The sequence below is a fragment of the Acinonyx jubatus genome, chromosome C2 (genome assembly GCF_027475565.1).
Source record: "Acinonyx jubatus isolate Ajub_Pintada_27869175 chromosome C2, VMU_Ajub_asm_v1.0, whole genome shotgun sequence".
Taxonomy (NCBI): domain Eukaryota; kingdom Metazoa; phylum Chordata; class Mammalia; order Carnivora; family Felidae; genus Acinonyx; species Acinonyx jubatus.
Genome location: NC_069384.1, coordinates 55,080,724 through 55,098,507, shown reverse-complemented (window position 1 = coordinate 55,098,507; position 17,784 = coordinate 55,080,724). Strand labels below are relative to the sequence as shown.

Genomic DNA, 17,784 nt, shown 5'->3' with positions numbered 1-17,784 from the left:
TCTTCATGTTCTTTGTGTGTGTGTGTGTGTGCATGCAATCATTTCTGATCAAATTCTGATCCGAACCTTGGGCTCCATTTACCATATGGGGAATGATAGGAACAACTGTGCAGGAAGGTTAAATAAATCTCAGCGTGGATAGAGGAGCCTAGCAAAGATGCCTCATGCTTAAAGTGTGGATCCAAGACCAGGAGGAGCAAAGACTTTTCTTGCCTGACAGCGCAGGGTGAGCTTCGCCCTCCGACCAGCAGGGGGAGCGCGTGCTTGCAGAACTGGTGCTTGTCCGTGGCCTTGAGCGTGGGCGTTGGCGCGGACGAAGGCGTGGAGGAGGGCTTGAGCCAACAGCTGAGGGTCTGGGGTCCCTGTCTCCAAAGGCCGCGCGGGACGCGTTGGAGGACATGGGCGACAAGTATGCTACTCTCCAGCGGGCCCAGCTGCATCTGGATTTCATCCACGCCAACTCGTGAGTGCGCAGTGGAGCCTGAACAAGGGAGGGTCCCCATACAGTGAAGAAGAATTTGGTCCTTCTAGCGAAATACCCAATTTGGAAAAAAAAAAAAAAAAAAAAGAACTTGGGTATCTGCTTTATGGAGATATCATTTATTTAAACTTGTTTGCATAAAAATAAAAAGGTGGTAACGGTACATATTCTGAGCTAGACTAAAACTTTTTTAAATTTTTTAATTATTTTTTTATTTTGAGAGACAGCGAGTGCGTGCATGCACAGGGGAGGGGCAGAAAGAGAAAGAATACCAAGCAAGCTCCGTGCTGTCAGCACAGAGACCTGAGGCTGTATCTCACCAACTGTGAGATCATGACCTGAGTCGAAATCAGGAGTCCGGGGCTTAACCCACTGAGCCACCCAGGACCCCCTAGATTATAAATCTTTTTGTTGTTCTAAAATAACACCAAGTGGTAAGAAGGCCCAGCATTTAACCAAGTATTTAATTGTGGGTTAGCAGAACCACAGTCCTACCAACCTGGCCTATCTCTTCTGAATTCTCTGCCCAGCACACTGACATTTTAAAGATTAAAGTTGCTCTCCAGAGAGGAATTTGTATTTATTGATTCCAGCCTCTGTGGCCTGAGTCCTTCCAAAAATGTAACCTCTCCCAGGATGGAATCCTCACATTCTAGTTATTGCTTAGAGCACCCTGCTTCTCTGTCGGGCCCAGATGCCTTTCTGGTACTCATCGGGTGTTATTTCACATACTCAAGATTGCAGAGGCAGATGACAGAGGTTTTCTGTTCCATCATTTCTAACCCAGCACAGCGTAGCAGTGACTGCTGTGTGATTCATAGTGGTAGGTCAGTTTTGGGGAATCTTATAGTAATTTTGGATTTACCAAAAGTACCATCTGATGCAAGTGATGTACCAGGTTTGAAACCACAGAAATGGAAGTGTAAAGAATGCCAGGCAAGGATAGCCTAGCTGCTTGGGACAAACATGTAATTAAAAAAAAAAAAAAAAAAGTAAAACAGGGAAATTTTTGGCAGGTGTTTAGTTTTGTGTGTGTGTGTGTGTGTGTGTGTGTGTGTGTGTGTGTGTGTTTAAATCTCCCTGGAGAAGAATTGCAAGTTGGAAAGGATGGAACACCTAGTTAAAAGTTAACTGAAGCAGAAGATGAATGACAAAATAGCAATTTTTAGTTTAAGAAAAATGCTGGAAGGACTGTGAATTTTATCTTGAGAAATTTCCTCAGCTTCAGTTTTGTGTAGTTACCCCAGCTGTTCCCCAGCCCCCTCCTCCCACAGTGGTTTCCCCTGGCCTGTATCCCATTATCAGCTGGTGGTCAGATAACTTAATAACAAAAGTGACAGCAGCAGGAAGCAACAATAACAAAATTAGATACAAATTGGCATCTCCTCGGCTTCTCCAGGTAGATTTTCCTTTGAGAATTCTCTCAGTAAAAACAGGATTGATTTTTAAAAAATTCTCTTTTGCTTCTCTCCCGTGGTCCATTCAACTTGAAGTCCTCTTCTCGCTATCACTAATTATGTCTCAGATTCATTCCTTCCTCTGGACTGCCATTCCTTTAGTTCCAAACAGCCACCATCTCCCCTGTGAGTTACTCCACATAGCCTCTAAATTGGGTTCTCTGCTTCCCATTCTTGCTCCCTGATGGTCCATTTACCTGAGAGCTCCCAGAGTGAGATTTTTTTTTTAAGTTTATTTATTTATTTTAGAGAGAGAGAATCCCAAGCAGGCCCCATGCTCAGTGGGGAACCCGACATGGGGCTCAAACCCATGAACTGTGATATCATGACCTGAGCTGAAACCCAGAGTCAGATGCTTAACCAACTGAGCCACCCAGGCACCCCCACCCCCCAAAAGTGATATTTTTAAAAAGTAAACCAGCTATGTCATGTCACTCTTCTTAAAACATGACAGTGGTTTCCAGTTACATGTAGGCTAAGTACAAGCTCCTGACCATGGAGTAGGTAGCACGGCATGACCCCGCTGTCTTGTGTCTCAGCATGATCTCCCCTTTTTACCATAGCCAGAGCATACTGGCCTTGGCTCCTTTCTGCTTCAGTGTCTTTTTGCAACTGCTTCTCTTGCTGGAGTGTTTCCACTCTGTCTCTGCAAGGGACTGGCTTCTCCTCATCCTTCAGGGCTCAATTTAAATGTCTTCTACAAAGAGAGGCTCTCCTTGATCACCATGTCCTCTTCCCCATCACCCTTCCTTTATAACATCTAACCAAGATTTGCCATATCATCTTTGTGTGTTTGTTTACTTGTGTATTTCCTATATCCTCCCACTAGTTTGAGCCCCATGAGGGTGAAGGCCATGTCTGACCACATTGGCATATGGCAGGCAGTCTGTAAAAATCTCTTCAGTGAAATAGTCCAGAAACTTCTACGGAATTTCTTTGTCAGAATGACTGCAGTTACTTTCCTGAAGTATTATTTATATGTTGCATTTTTGTGTATTGAACCCTGTGTTTTAAATTCACTAGAAAGGTTTGCGGTTCCAAATGCTGCTTTTGGAAAGCATATAACCTATACTTCTCATTTGCTCTGTTTTAGATTTTTATACACTGAATTTCTTTTGAGTGAAGGACATCTTTTTGCAGCAATAGTATTTAGTAGTTTTTTTTTTTTAATTATAAACTTGAAAGCTGACTCAAGAGACCCCATATCAGCATGTATTTAAAGTTTCAAATTTCCAAAAAAGGGATATGTGCATGTGTGGGTGTGTGTATTTTAAGTTTATTTATTTATTTTGAGAGGGAGAGAGAGGGAAGGGCAGCGAGAAGAGAGAGAGAATCCTAAGCAGGCCTCGCACTGTCAGCACAGAGCCCGACTTGGGGCTTGAACTCATGAACCTAAGATCATGACCTGAGCTGAAGTCAAGAGTAGGATGCTTAACTGACTGAGCCACCCAGGCACCCCTATAGATATATTTTAAAATAAATTTTCAGCTAATGTCTTATGGCCTGAGGTATTTGGAATCACTGAGACACTGTAGATGATTTTTCTTCCTGTACAAATGAGCAGATGTGTTTTGATAAATGGGTCTCTCTTGTTTCTGCTACCTGTTTACTAAACATAAAAAGAAAATTGCAGACTGGATCTTCCCTTAATGCTGTGATAAAGTTGCTGATTGAAATATCCACATCAGGAAATGAAAAGCAAGTGTGGGGCCCTGAAGGCAGCCTGATTTCACCCACAGATGAACATTCAGCCTTCAAAGCATAAATAGAGACACCTGTCTAATGTGTTTTGTTACCCAGGACTTGGCAGGAGGGGATATAGCAGAGTGACCACAGGTAATTCAGAGGAGAAAAGGGCCTACTGAAAAAATATACATAGATTATATCTATCTATCTATGTGTCTGTCTGTCTGTCTATCTATCTATCTATCTATCTATCTATCATCTATCGACTAATGGGGCAAACAGGGGTCCCCTGCCAGTCTCTGCACATGCTGATGGAGTCTTAAGGCCTTTCAGTGTGCCAGGATTTTGATCAAGATTTTTCAGAAATAATTTTATCTTAAATAAGACAATTTTAATGACAAGTTCTCAAAAAAACCCAAACAAACCACACTTGAATATTGTTTATAAAGCAATTTTAAAACATGTAAATTTGCCATAAGTACAGAAAGCTGCTTGAAGTCTTTGTTTTATTAGGAACAGATGGGCTACTTTGGCAATTGTGTTCTTAGGCTCGGCTTTGTAATGGACCATATCTACTTCAGAATCTTGACCATGCTAAGAAAGTTGTTTCTGAAATAACTCCTTAATAGATTATCTGTCCTGAGCTGGAGGACATTTGTCTGCAAGTACCTCGAAGCTTTTAACACTGATTACAGAGTTGGTTTAACTTTTGGTTTTCCCTCTTTCTTCTTCAGCACCACGCACAGTTTCCTTTTTGGAGCGCTGGCTGAATTGCTGGACAATGCAAGGTAAGGCTCGTCCGTGAACTACCCCTATGTAGTAGGAGGTTATTGGCAAGGAAAAATTGACTTCAGACCCAAGGGAGTGAGAGAAATGTGATCAATAAGGCAATTCTCAGAGCAGCGTCTATAAACTTGCAGCCCTCTTAGCAAGTCTAGCCTGCCTTGTGTTTGTTTGCCTCATAGTGGGAGTTTGCACCGTAGTTCTAAGGAAAAGGAGGAAGAGAAGGGATTGTTTGTAAAGTTTAAGAAACAGGAGGTGCCACATAAAAAAATCTGGATCCCTTGCCTACCCCCCCCCTCCTTTTTTTTTTTAAGTAGCAGCCTCGAGGTTGCTCAGGGCTCTAAGGGGCTTGGCATGTGCTCTCTTGGGACCAGGCTGTGCCTTCATCCTTGCCATTCTCAGTGGTCCCCATGGCCAACCTGAAGTCCTTCTGCAGCAGACACTTGACTTTGCCAGGGCTGCTCAGATGCTAGAAATTAATATCAAATGAAGCTGTTTACTGGACTTAGTCAAGATGTTTAGTTTTCTCATGAAGAGGGTCTTTATAAAGTCCCTGTGTTATTCTAAGAAATTATTTCTGTATCATTTAAGAGTTTGGTGGTTTCCTGTGATTGTCAAAATGAAAACTAGAGGATATCAAAACAGTGTTGTGGACAGCAAGAAAAAATGTGAAGAGATGGTTTGGGGACTCTTCCTTTTTTTTTTTCCCAGCAGTAAAAAATGGATCAAATATGTATTAATGTAGGTACACATGTACACATATGTTGAGACATATGTGTATGCTTTGACATGAATAATTCTTTTTTGTTTAACTTTTAAATTTTACTGAAATTTAAGTTAGATACCATTTCTTCCTGATACAACAGGAGATCAGAGAGATCAGTACCTGGGCTAAAGTACAAAGCTTATTATGAAATATCTTAATATGCTGTAGAGGTAAATGATTTTTCTGTGCCTTACCCCATGGCATTTCGCTGTGAAGAAACTGTTTCTTGGGGCGCCTGGGTGGCTCAGTTGGTGAGCATCTGACTCTTGATTTTGGCTCACGTCACGATCCCAGGTTTGTGGGATCCAGCCCCACATAGGGCAGAGCCCTACTTTCTGCTGTGAGCGTGGAGCCTACTTGAGACCCTCTCTCCCTCTGCCCTTCCTCACCCTTTCAAGTTAAAAAAAAAAAAGAAAAAAAAAGTGTTTCTTTGAAAACTTCCATTTCAGTGCAGTGGCATTTATGGAGGACCTATTGTGTATATGGTATTTGGTATAATGTACAGTTGTGGAATGGAGATAATAACACTTTTGTGTCATGTGGCTGTGGTAAGGATTAGGTGAGAAGGCTTAAAAGTACTTCATTCAGTGCTTATTTGACACACAGAAAATGCTCAAGAAATGGCAGTGATAGTCCAGAATTTCTATAAAGGAGGAGCTTAAAAGCAGCAATTGGCTAGAGGAAGGAGCTAAGGGCCCAACTTTGAAGGCTTTGAACAAGTCAGCCTAGCAATTCAGATTTATTTGGCGTAGTTTTGGGTTGGGACTGATGGAAGTGTTGGGAGAGACTCAGATTTTCCGATTAGAATCCCGGTGGCTGTTATTATTCTGAGCTTCCCTTCCCTCAACACATCCACTGCTGCATCAGCTAAGGCCACTTCCTCATTGTCTTTCTCCTTTCTCTCACACCCCTCACAGTAAAACCAGGATCTTTTGGCTCTTGCTCTTTTTCTTTTACAATTTCCACCTAAAAAAATAATTTAAAAAAATACACAAATAATATCTGTGAGTTGTAGAAAACTGGAAGAACAAGAAAAAAAACAGGGAGTCGTCAGTAATCTTGTCACATGGTGGGGCAGGGGGCGTCAGCATCCTTCTTCAGATCGTAAATATTTTCCCCTTTGCGGGCCATATGTTCTCTGTCGAAACTACTCAACTCTGCCATTGTTGTGTGAAGGCAGCTATAAGCAATATATAAATGAATGGGCATGATAGTGTTCCAATAAAACTTTATTTATAAAAACAGTTGGTGGGCCACATTTGGCTGTTGGACCATAATTTGCCAACCTCGGATCTAGAGAAAACCACCGTTTTGATTTTTTCCTTACAAATATGGATGTGTTTATCATATATGTTCTTTAAAAACATGTGATCATCAGCTCAGGTCTCGATCTCTGACTGAGTTCAAACCCCGCATTGGGGTCCATACTGAGCATGAAGCCTACTTAAAAAAACAAAAACATATGATCATACAGTACATATTACTTAGTATTTTGCTTTTTTCTTTTCATTTTTTGGGCACTAAAATATATCATGAAAATCTTTCTGCAATTTATGGATTATTTTCCAACTAATTTTTTTAAAATAATATCCATTTTTGTTGAGCATTTTGTGTAGTTACACCACTAAATTCCATCTCTTCTTTTAAAATTTCTGAGTTTCAGGTTTTGTAATATTCTCAAATTATGAATGATCATAGGTCTTGGTATATAAAGGTAGAGCAAAACATTTTAGTAATTGTTTTGAAGCAATTTAAGTGGATTTCTCTATTGTTTGGTACCTGACAATCGGTTACACCTCACATGAGGTGTAATTTTTTTAAAACATAATTTCTTATTGAGGCAATGATATTTTTATATTGTTTCCAGAGATGCAGGGGCCGCAAGACTTGATGTGTTTTCAGGTAAGCATATTTGTTTTCTCCTCTCCCCCTTTTTTAATTCTAATGGAAAAGCCTGTAGTGATTTTGCTTTTATTTCATGAAATCAAAGCACATTTTATAGATTTTTAATGTAACTTAAGTGCTTTCTGAGTGCAGTGACCCTATGGGGAGCCAGGTTGAGAGCAGTATGCTCTGCGAGTAGAACTGTTCACTTGTTAGGGGAACCATTTACAAAATTAGATCTTCCAGGGTTTTGTGAAAGCTTCAGAGTGATTTGGAGCCGTCAGTTTGTCTGCTGCAAGAAAACAGTTTTATTTTAAAAAGCACATTAACTTAATGGCTATTCGTAATTAAGTATACCTCATTCTCGACTTATCACAGTTTTAAAATGTGTAAGTGAATGCGAAGCATGAATGTTTGAGGGCTGTGAAATTCAAACCAGGTGTGTTTTCTTCACTGACTGCATTTTTAGTCACCAAATGTTGATTGTCCTTGCTAGTTCATTTCATTAGAATACGATGCAAATGAGATCCTGTTCTGTATTTGATACTACCCAGATAAATGTCTGTAGTGTTAAAACTGGTCTCCAACCCCGATTCTGCCAGCTCTCCTATAAATGTTGGCTCTTGGTCACAGACGAGAGGATATGATCTGTGATGTCAATCTGTATCCATACTTAAAAAACAACTCAGGGTGCCTGGGTGGCTCAGTTGTTAAGCATCTGACTTTGGCTCAGGTCATTGTCTCATGGTTCGTGAGTTCAAGCCCCACATCGGGTGAGTGTATACAAGTCCCGCTTCAGGTAAAGCCCTGCTTCTGGCGAGTCCCACTTCTCTAACTCTCTCACTGCCCCTGGTGGGATTCTCTGTCTCTCTCTGGCCCTTGCTCACTTGTGCCTTCTCTCTGAAACAAACAAAACAAAACAAAACAAAACAAACAAAAAACCAACTCAGTTCATTCAGTTTTCTGAGTGTTTAAGATCCTGTGCTAGATGGGTGCTTCTGGTTCATGAAGGAGAGAGACACGGACACCTCGAGAGATCTGAGAAAACAGAATAAATGATTTTCTTCTTCCCTTTTACCCTCTAGGTTCTGAAAAGTTTGAGAAAGAAAACAAGAGAGTTGGTATCTGTTACTGATAAATGCTAGGTTGGTGTATGGAGCTTAGTATGAGAAATCCAGCAGATTTGCTGATCAAACCCCAGAATCAGACACTTGACCAACCTGTGGAGTCAGGCTTCCCCTCAAAACTGGTCTGCCTGGGGCAAGCGGGACAGAGCTCATGCACTCTGCCAGCGGCTCACTCCCCAGAGGGAACAGGAGAGATCTGAACTGAGCCTCCCTAAGTGATTCTTCCTTAGATTACCAATCAAGAGAGTGAGCTTGCTGCCCCAGGGTAGGAGTGGAGGAACAAAGAAGAGCCCCTTTACTAATATTAATGGCACTCCGTTCCACATAGAAGGAAACACCACTAGTAGAGAAAAAGTGGTCTTCCCTTTCATATCCAATTATATTGTGTACCATAGAGTAAGTGTTTCATGCCCAGGAGAGACTCAAAGTAGGGAGGGAATACAGAGAAAATACCTCATATTTAAGAGCTAGGGCTAAAGTATGAATGTGGTTTTTTGTCAAGTAGTATAAAAAGAAAAGAATATTCTTGTCTGAGGAATTACTGTGAGAAAAAGAATGGAGGTGGATCAGTTTAGAAATTCATTCATCTATTCAGTAATAGTTTATTGAGTGTCTGTTATGGATGAATGAAATGAACAGTTATTCCAGGTGCTAAGGATAGAGCATTGAGCAAAATGTTTGATTAAATATGTGTTCTAAGGAACATGCCTTCTGACGGGGGAGGGATAGACACGAATGAACAAATAATATACCAGGCAACGAAAAGTGCTAAAAGGGGGGAAAAAAGTGGGATAAGAGAACAGAGAGTGATAGATTGTACTATTTTTCATGAGGCGACTAGGGATAGTTTCTCTAACCAGGTGCTATACCATCAAAGATCTGAATGAGGTGAGGGGCCAAGCTGTGTAGACACTTGGAGAAAAAGCAGTCAGGGAACAACGAGTAGGCTAGGTTGACTGAAGCTAATTGTTAAAACCAAATAGATGAGTACCTTCAATACCATGCTAAGGTTATTTTCTGTAGACAATGACCATTGAAAAATTTTGAACAATAACATTTGGCAGATTAGTCCTGTGCTCTTTTCTCTTCAAAGAAAGCTACTCGAGCCATAGCATACAGGATGGTCTGTAGAAGTGTGAAAGGAGGGATAGCAGGGGTGTGGGGCTACACAAGGACCTACACAAGACTTCATGAGAATTTGAACAAGAGGAGAAGAGGACAAGATTTAAGCTGCATTTCATTCAGAGCACAGATATTACTGATGAAGGGTCAAAGGGTTGAGAAGAATTATCCAGAACCACAAAGTACAACAGATATAATTGGAATTCACATGTTATGTTCTTTTGGGTTTGTGGCAGGACACCAGTGGGGCACGACAGTTCTCATTTCTCCTACTGTCTCCAGCACTTGGCATTCTCTCTCTCTCCGTATCTCCCTGTCCCTCTCTCTCTCTCTCTCTCTCTCTCTCTCTCTCTCTCACACACACACACACACACACAAAATCTTTGCCATTTGCATTGAAAATGGCACTTCTTTCTTTAGTTTGTATGTGTTTTGTGAAGAGCTGAACTTAGGATTTTTGGTTTTAAGTTATGTATTCATAAAAAAAGCATCTATTCATGTTTTAAAATTTTTTATTGCAGCAAGTTGCAATATGGTTATCAACTTACCAAACTTTATTTTTCTTACAAAAATAATAAACCAGGGTCAGGGCTTATGTAGCGATAGATAGAATTGATATGGGATAAACAATTCATCTAAGCATTGGGCTAGGTCTCAGAGTATTTACTGAGGCTCCAAGTTACTTTCCAATCTGAAGTTTTCTTCAGGTAACTTGAGGGGGGGCTATAAAATTCAAACCAACATGTTTAGACATTGATATTTTATCTGTTCATGCGTATTGGTTCTAGTAAACTTGGCTTTGCATTCAATATGTGTGTGTGTATGCATATATATGTGTGTGTGTATATATATATATACACATATATATGCATACACACACATATATATGTATATATAAATACAAATATATAAATACAAATACACATATATGTGTATATATATGTATATATACATATATATGTGTGTATATATATGTATATATACATATATATGTGTATTTGTATTTATATATTTGTATATTTGTATTTATATATATATTTATATATATATGTATATATACATATATATGTGTATTTGTATTTATATATTTAGTGCTGACCAAGTGTCAGGCACTGGGTTAAGTGCTGAGTATACACAGTGCCTGCTTTTAAGGAACTGGCATCCTAATGTGGGGGTCTGTGGAAAATATGGTGTATATCTTCACTTTTATGGGTGGAGGGCCCTTAACTTTCACCATATCTCTGAGGCAACTGTGTTCCAAAAAAAGCTACTAATCTGAAAGAGAAATAGGTACATAAGCAGGTATTTGTCTGTCCTTTGAATGGTAGGAAGCACACATTACAAACTAAATGTTCTTTATGGGCACCTGATGATGTGGGAGAATTAGGAAGGTGTCCTAGAAGGAACCTTATGTGAACGAAAAACCTAAAGGGAAAATAGGCCTTGGCCTGGTGAATCAGAGACTGAAAGGGACAAAGGGGCAGTATGTGCAGGGGCTTGAATATGGAGAGAACATAGAACACTGATGGAGTTGCAAAAATGTTTGAGATGCTCAAGATTAGTTAAAGAGAATATTTGTGTGGAAGTGGAAGGCTGCAGTATGAGTGAGGGGAGGGAGTGACAAGAGATGAACTCGGAGAGTGTGTTAGTCAGGGTTCTTCAGAGAAACAGAACCGGTAGGAGATAGCTAAATAGACAGACACTGTAAGCAGACGGACAGATATGATCTGCCTCCCTTCCCCCCTCTAGATATGTATGTGTATTTATATATAATTTTCTATATATCTGTATCTATCTACGTCTATACATATAGATAGAGAGTTCGCGGGGGGAGGGTGAGAGGGTGGGATTTTAAGGAATTGGCTCACATGATTGTGGGGGCTAGCACGTCTGAAATCTGTAGGGCAACTGGTAGGTTGGAAAGTCAGGTAGGGCTGATATTGCAGTCTCGAATCTTCCAGGTAGGCCAGCAGCCTGGAGACTCAAGTGCAATTTCTATGTTGCAGTCTTGACACAGAAAATCGCTTCTTTGGGAAACCTCTGTCTTTGCCTGAAGGCCTTCAGCTGATTGGATTAGGCTCACCCACACTGTGGAGGTTATTTGCTTTACTTGAAGTCAACAGATTGTAAATGTTAAGTCTATCCACAAATGTTTTCATAGCAACATCTAGACTAATGTTTGACCAAACAGCCAGGTACCAGGGCTTAACCAAGTTGACACATAAAATTAATTGTGAAATGCATGCTGGTCCGCACTCTGCTTTGAGCGGGAGCAAGGAGTTAGGCAGCTGTTGCTGTAATCCAGAAGAGAGATGATGGTTTCCTGAGCTAAGGCAGTGTTGTGAGGATAGAGACAGTGGTCAAACTTGAGAGCTTGAGAGATGTTGAGAGGAGGTGGAATTGAGAAGACATATGGAGATCCTGAGGTTTTGACTCGGGCAGCGGAAGCCTAATGCAGAGTGATGCCATTTATTGAACAGAAAACATCAGAAGGAGAAGTAAATCTGGCGGAGAACGTGTTGTGGTTTGTTTTGGAGATGCATATTTAACAGATAATAGAAATTAATCTGGAATCCTTAGTTTTAAGGATTGGAAATAAATGAGGCCAAGCTTCAGGGTGGAATGTAGGGGAATATTAAATTTTAAAGCTATGATGGTCTGCAGCAGCTCATTGGGGTTTATAGAAAAAGTAAGCACTGCGTATGTCTCTTGGGAATTTCAAGTCTTTCCCACCTATTCACCAGAGAATGCCCTTCTTTCTGCAAGTTCCTTACATGAGACCTTTATCCCAAGAGCTGCAAAATCAGTTGTTGCATCTATGCAGAGCCTCTTGAGGCTTGGATCAGGGGGTTCCCAGTGCTGATAAACACTAGAATAATCAGGAGAATTTTTATTCCCGTGACTCATCCAAGACCAGTTAATCCAGAGTATCTCTACATGATTAAAATGTTCAGCCACGTTGAGAACAGCTACATTGTGCAAAGAATTTAACAAGAGTGGGTTTCCCCTTGTTGAATTGTGGAGAATGTCACCCTCAGTCAAGAAGGGTTGAACAGAGCAAATACCTAAAGTGGAGGAGGAATATTCTGATACAGAAGTTGAGGTCAGCACTCCCAATAGACCAGGCTGAGAGAGGAACTGGGAAAACGAGATGGGAGGGAAGATCCAGAGGGTTTATTGGAAGTGAATTAGCAGGAGTGGGGGAGAGATTAGAAGTGGGTATGTGAGCCTAAAATTATGAACCTGGAAAGCTTAGGTATGTGTTTTAGATAGTTATTTATAGATTACCTTGAACATTATTTAATTTTTAAAATGTGGATTGAGGGTGACCATTGAACACATAGTTGACTTAACAGATGTGCTAAAACTGAATCATAGGTATAGAGTTAGCAAATCATTGGGTGCCTGAGGTTGGGGTAGGCGTGATGGGCATGGAAGGGAGCAAGAAGGGAAGGACTACAGAGTGACCTGAGGAACCATTTGAGGTGATAGGTATATTCACTACCTTGATTGTGATGATGGTTTCATGGGTATGTACATATGCCAAAATACATCAATTTTACACTTTAAACATATGCAGTTTTTTTGTGTGTAAGCTATTTCTCAACAGAGTTATTAGAGAGAGACAGAGAGAGATGTGGTAGAACTTATATATCCAAATGTTGAAATTATTTTCAGAGCCAGATTATAAATTGAGCATTAAAATTAGCCTCATTAGTTTTAGTTACCTTTATATTTTTTAAGGGAGATTATTTTGTTATCTTAATGATATCTCTTAATCATCAAAATTGATTCCAAATAATTTAGCTATTTTCAAAAATCAAATGCATTTTCAAGAGGCAAATATTTGCTGCCACTAAGAAGCACACACAAATGGTTCTTATGGGAATTAACTACTTAGAAGAGAGCCTGAGGAATTTAATAAAAATGGCCTAGATTGACTTTAGAATTAGTGCTTTGGTGGAAGGGCAAAAAGGTTGATCAATTTGATAGAGGGATCCTGGGGTCACATCACCATCTACTTTTATTCCCTCCCGCAGGGAGGAAATGTCTGAAGTTTAAAGGGCCAGATTCCAAAGCAGGGCACGCCATGCTGTATACATAATTTATTAATGTGTAGGTGTTTTATGTTAGTTTAAAGCCTTTTTGTTGCATGATTATTTTCCCCTGCAGTTTCTTGTGAAACTCTAGCCAAGACACCTTTCTGAGTGCCACTATTGTGCCATAACTCTGTCACCCAGTGGCTGCATTTGAGGAGGACAAACAATTATGTAAGCAGCATGACTTTCTTATGAACAAATTAAGGCCAATATTTATTAGTAATAACTGCTTTCTCTTACAGTGGATAATGAAAAACTGCAGGGTGGATTCATGTTGTGCTTCCTGGATGATGGATGTGGTATGAGCCCTGGTAAGTTAATTATCTAGATACCTAACTGGCTGTTAGAGGAAACCATCTGAAAGCCCATAAAATAAATAAAAATAAATTGAGCTATCTATGCAAAAACAGGTATGGCGCTATTAGGAAAATAAATCTCAGTCTTAACATATTGTTGAACTTTTTATTTTATTTATGTATTTATTTATCTAACAATTTTAATCTTTATTTTTGAGAGAGAGAGAGAGAGAGACAGAACACAAGCAGGGGTAGAACAGAAAGAGAGAGAGATACAGAATCTGAAGCAGGCTCCAGGCTCCGAGCTGTCAGCACAGAGCCCTACACGGGGCTTGAACCCAGAAACCGTGAGATCATGACTGAGCGGAAGTCAGATGCTTAACCGAATGAGCCACCCAGGTGCCCCTATTGTTGAACTTTTTAGATTTAATTATTCCAGCTGACAGAGTAAATTGTAATCAATGTAATCACCTAAACCAAGACAAAAAGTGAATGTGGATAAATATTGCAAGAAAAATAAAAAAGAGAAGATACCGATTACTTAGAAAAAAAAATTCTAGGAACAAATGGAAAAGAAAGGGTAACTGGATGGGTTCTGAGATTGCTTTAGCCTGCCTTTCAGGTAGTTCTTGCAAGAGTCCTGAGGCAGTTTCCAATGCCTTTGGGCTGTTTTTAATTTTCTGCTTAACCTTGAGGTGGAGGTTACTTCCCCTTGTTTTTCGTGGTTTGTTTTTTGCCCACAGTTCAAGGGTTTAATAGCTTCAGTCTATTCTTATCATAATGAATACATTTATAATTCGTTGCATGATTTTTTTCTTTTGTATCTTCGAGGCATTAAAAATGCAACACATAGTAGGTACACAATACCCGTTTGCTGTGGAATTGATACCCTCTGATAAAGGCTTTGAGTCATTTGGGATAGCTTGTCTGGGATTTCTTGTTTAACACTTTTCCATGTCCCATAAGGTAGGGTTTTTGACCACTAGGTTAAAAAAAATAGGGAGTTCAAACACTACGGAACAGTTCTGGTCAGTTCTACACCAGAGAAGAGGATGTGTATCAGTGCTGCTAGTAGGAAACTGAGAATACAACGTTATTTTCTTGGGACATCTGGGTGGCTCAGTCGGTTAAGTGTCTGACTTTGGCTCAGGTCACTATCTTGCAGTCCGGGAGTTCGAGCCTCACATTGGGCTCTCAGAGCCTGGAGCCTGCTTTGGATTCTGCGTCTCCCTCTCTCTGCTCCTTCGCTGCTCCCGCTCCATCTCTCCCTCTCAAACATAAATAAACATAAAAAAAAAAAGTTGTTTTCTTGTTAGTCTCTGAAGTTCTCCCTTGGCACGAATAGTCAAAGATTATTAGCAAGTTCAGAAAATGCTCAAATATCTCACTCAGTTCTTGTTCTGACTTTGGATAACTTTGATTTTTCCAGGTGATTTTGATTAAAAGTATTGTTGTTTCCTTAGTGTTTAAATAAGAGAAAGATTTTGTGAGAAAATCATAATGAAAAAACAGTTTTGCTTTTCGCTTCTAGGCTGACTGTTACGTTCATTTACCTGAGTTCTTAAATAACAATATATGATCTAGTCTAAGAGTTACAGGATTTTTTTTTTTTTTTTTTTTACCTCAATACCCAGGGTTTGTTGTCTCACTGCTTCAAAGAATGAAAGGTAGATACAAAATGAGCAGGAGGCATAAGATCAGAAAGTAAGAATAGTAGGAAAGCTCTGTTTACAGAGAGGGGACATTTGAAAGTGAATACCCGCGACAATAGGCAACGGTCTTTATTTTATAAGGTTCTGGTCATCTCCGCTCTTCCCTTCCCCCTTGTTCCTTGTCAAGTCCTACCCTTATTGGACTGATAACTCTAGGTGCTGGTTGTCCATTACTGATTGGCTCATTTCCATTGTATGAGGGCTGGTCTGTGGCCAAACCGTTCCTTGTGGGTCATAGTTTATGATCTACTTATTTTTAGTCAGGTCTTTTTGTCAAATTCCTGAGAAAACCAAGGGGGAGTAGGTGGTGTTTATTACATTCTTGAGAGGGACTTTACTCCTGAGAGGGTTTGCTGTGGTCAGACACTCCCAGCATTGTTCCAAAATGTGTGTTTTTCCCCACCCAGGGACCTCAGTCAGGTCCTAACCTTTCCCTCTTTGTGTATTTTATCCTACTTTCCCTATTATATAAGGCCCTTCATTAAAAAAAAAGAAGCAGCTCCTTTTATATATGGCTGTGAGCAAAATGATCAAAACACAGGGAAGTGGCAAATACTCCGATTTTTAGAAGGAACTCAAACTTCAGTTGACGTATGCAGTAGTATTTTTAAAAGCCCACTAGTGTTGAGAGACCAATTCTTTGTTAACATGGATTGGAAATCAAGTAGTAAGTTAGAAGGAAGAATTTATCTGATGACTGAAAATAGACTCTGTGGCCCAAACTGATCTGGATCAACCTTGATCCATGGAAGTAACTGCAGTAGCTTCCACCCCTTCACTTCTGGTCCTGCCCCATTAAGTCCATTCCTCACATAGCAATCCTGAGGGTATTTGTTATCTTTTAATATAAATCACATCATATCATTCCCTTGCTTAAAACCCATAGTGCTTTTTCGTTACTTTGGGGTAAAATTTATACTCCCCAATAATGCCTCTGGTTTCTTGAATTATTTGACCGTTGTCTACCTCTTTGATCAATTCTCACGTCTCTGTCTCCCTTGTTTATAGCATTCCAACTATACCTGCTGGCTCTTCACTTGAATCTCATCTCAGATGTCACCTTAGGAAAGAGGCCTTCCCTGATCATTCCTTCTGAGGGCCACATTCCTTTTAATTCTCTATCACATTAACCTGGTTTTATTTTCTTTACCTAATACTCTCATAAATGGTCTTATTTATTTGCTTCTTTTAATCTGTTTCTCCTGCCATGACATAAAGTTACTGTGGACAGGGGTCATGTCACTGTTCTATACCTGTGCCCAGAACTCTGGCCCCACCATACATGGGAGTCTGTGAAGTGTGCTTTGAAAACCACAGAATATGGTCTCTGGTAACTCTGTACTATTACCCTTACAGTAACATTTATCAGCTGTTTAACCTTGAGCAGGTTACATAAACTCCTTGAAGTTCAGAGGATTCTTCTCTAGAATTCCAGAATGCCCTGGAGAGATCTGGAGAATAACTATGAGAGTCTGAAACAAGTAGCCCTTTTTCCTCAGGTAGTATCAGACCAGAAGCCATTCTGCCCTTCTCAGTCTTACCTGGGGCCAGGTAAGAGTCAAATTCGTGGAAAATTAGTAGTGGTACAAATAATTATAACACTTTTATTCGCACTTAACAGGTAGTATGCATTGTATCAGGGTTTCACATGTAGATAATCTCATTTAATATATTTATCTTCATCAACAGCTCTAACATAGGTATTAACAGTTCCCTTTTAGAGACGAGGAAATTAAGACTCAGAGTTTAAGCTCTGTGTACCCAAAGTCATATGGCTAGGTCTGTCTGACCGTCAACATATTGCACTTGAGATCCTGGGCAGGGATCATGGAGCCTGACAAGGATCCTTGTCTCTGGACTGACCCAAGAGATGTGGATTTGTTCTAATGTCTTGAGATATGTGTGACATCCTGACAACTGGACCTCTGGCCAGTGTCAATGATTCATAATTCCTAACCACTTAAATGTCTTTCTCAATTACAGAGGAGGCTTCAGATATCATTTACTTTGGAACATCTAAGAAACGGTCATCAACCTTGAAGTTTATTGGACAATATGGTAATGGTCTTAAAAGGTGAGAAATTGTTTTCCTTTTTAAAAAAAAAAAATTATTTATTTATTTTTGAGAGAGAGAGAGAGAGAGAGAGAGAGAGAGAATGAGAGAGAGAGAGAGAAACAGCAAGGCAGGGAGCGGTAGAGAGAGGGAGACAGAGGATCCAAAGCAGGCTCTGTGCTGAGAGCAGAGATCCCAATGCGGGGCTAGAACTCATGAACCATGAGATCATGACCTGAGCCAAAGTTGGACGCTTAACTGACTGAACCACCCAGGTGCCCCAGAAATTGTTTTCCTTTAGGGCATGTATTATTGAT

At 40.1% G+C, this 17,784-nt stretch overlaps 1 protein-coding gene across 3 annotated transcripts in view; it reads left to right on the top strand.

Moving 5' to 3' along the window:
• Positions 1–249: 249 nt before the first annotated feature.
• MORC1 (MORC family CW-type zinc finger 1) overlaps positions 250–17,784 on the top strand; it is a 162,926-nt gene continuing 145,391 nt past the window's right edge. For 2 of the 3 annotated variants that reach the window (XM_053220815.1, XM_053220816.1), the window contains exons 1-5: positions 250–463; positions 4,359–4,412; positions 7,041–7,075; positions 13,649–13,717; positions 17,398–17,488. In XM_053220815.1, the coding sequence (XP_053076790.1) occupies positions 399–463; positions 4,359–4,412; positions 7,041–7,075; positions 13,649–13,717; positions 17,398–17,488 (314 nt within the window). In that variant the 5' untranslated portion in view covers positions 250–398. The remainder of the gene's footprint in view (positions 464–4,358; positions 4,413–7,040; positions 7,076–13,648; positions 13,718–17,397; positions 17,489–17,784) is intronic. The other variant, XM_053220814.1, reaches the window with a different exon arrangement.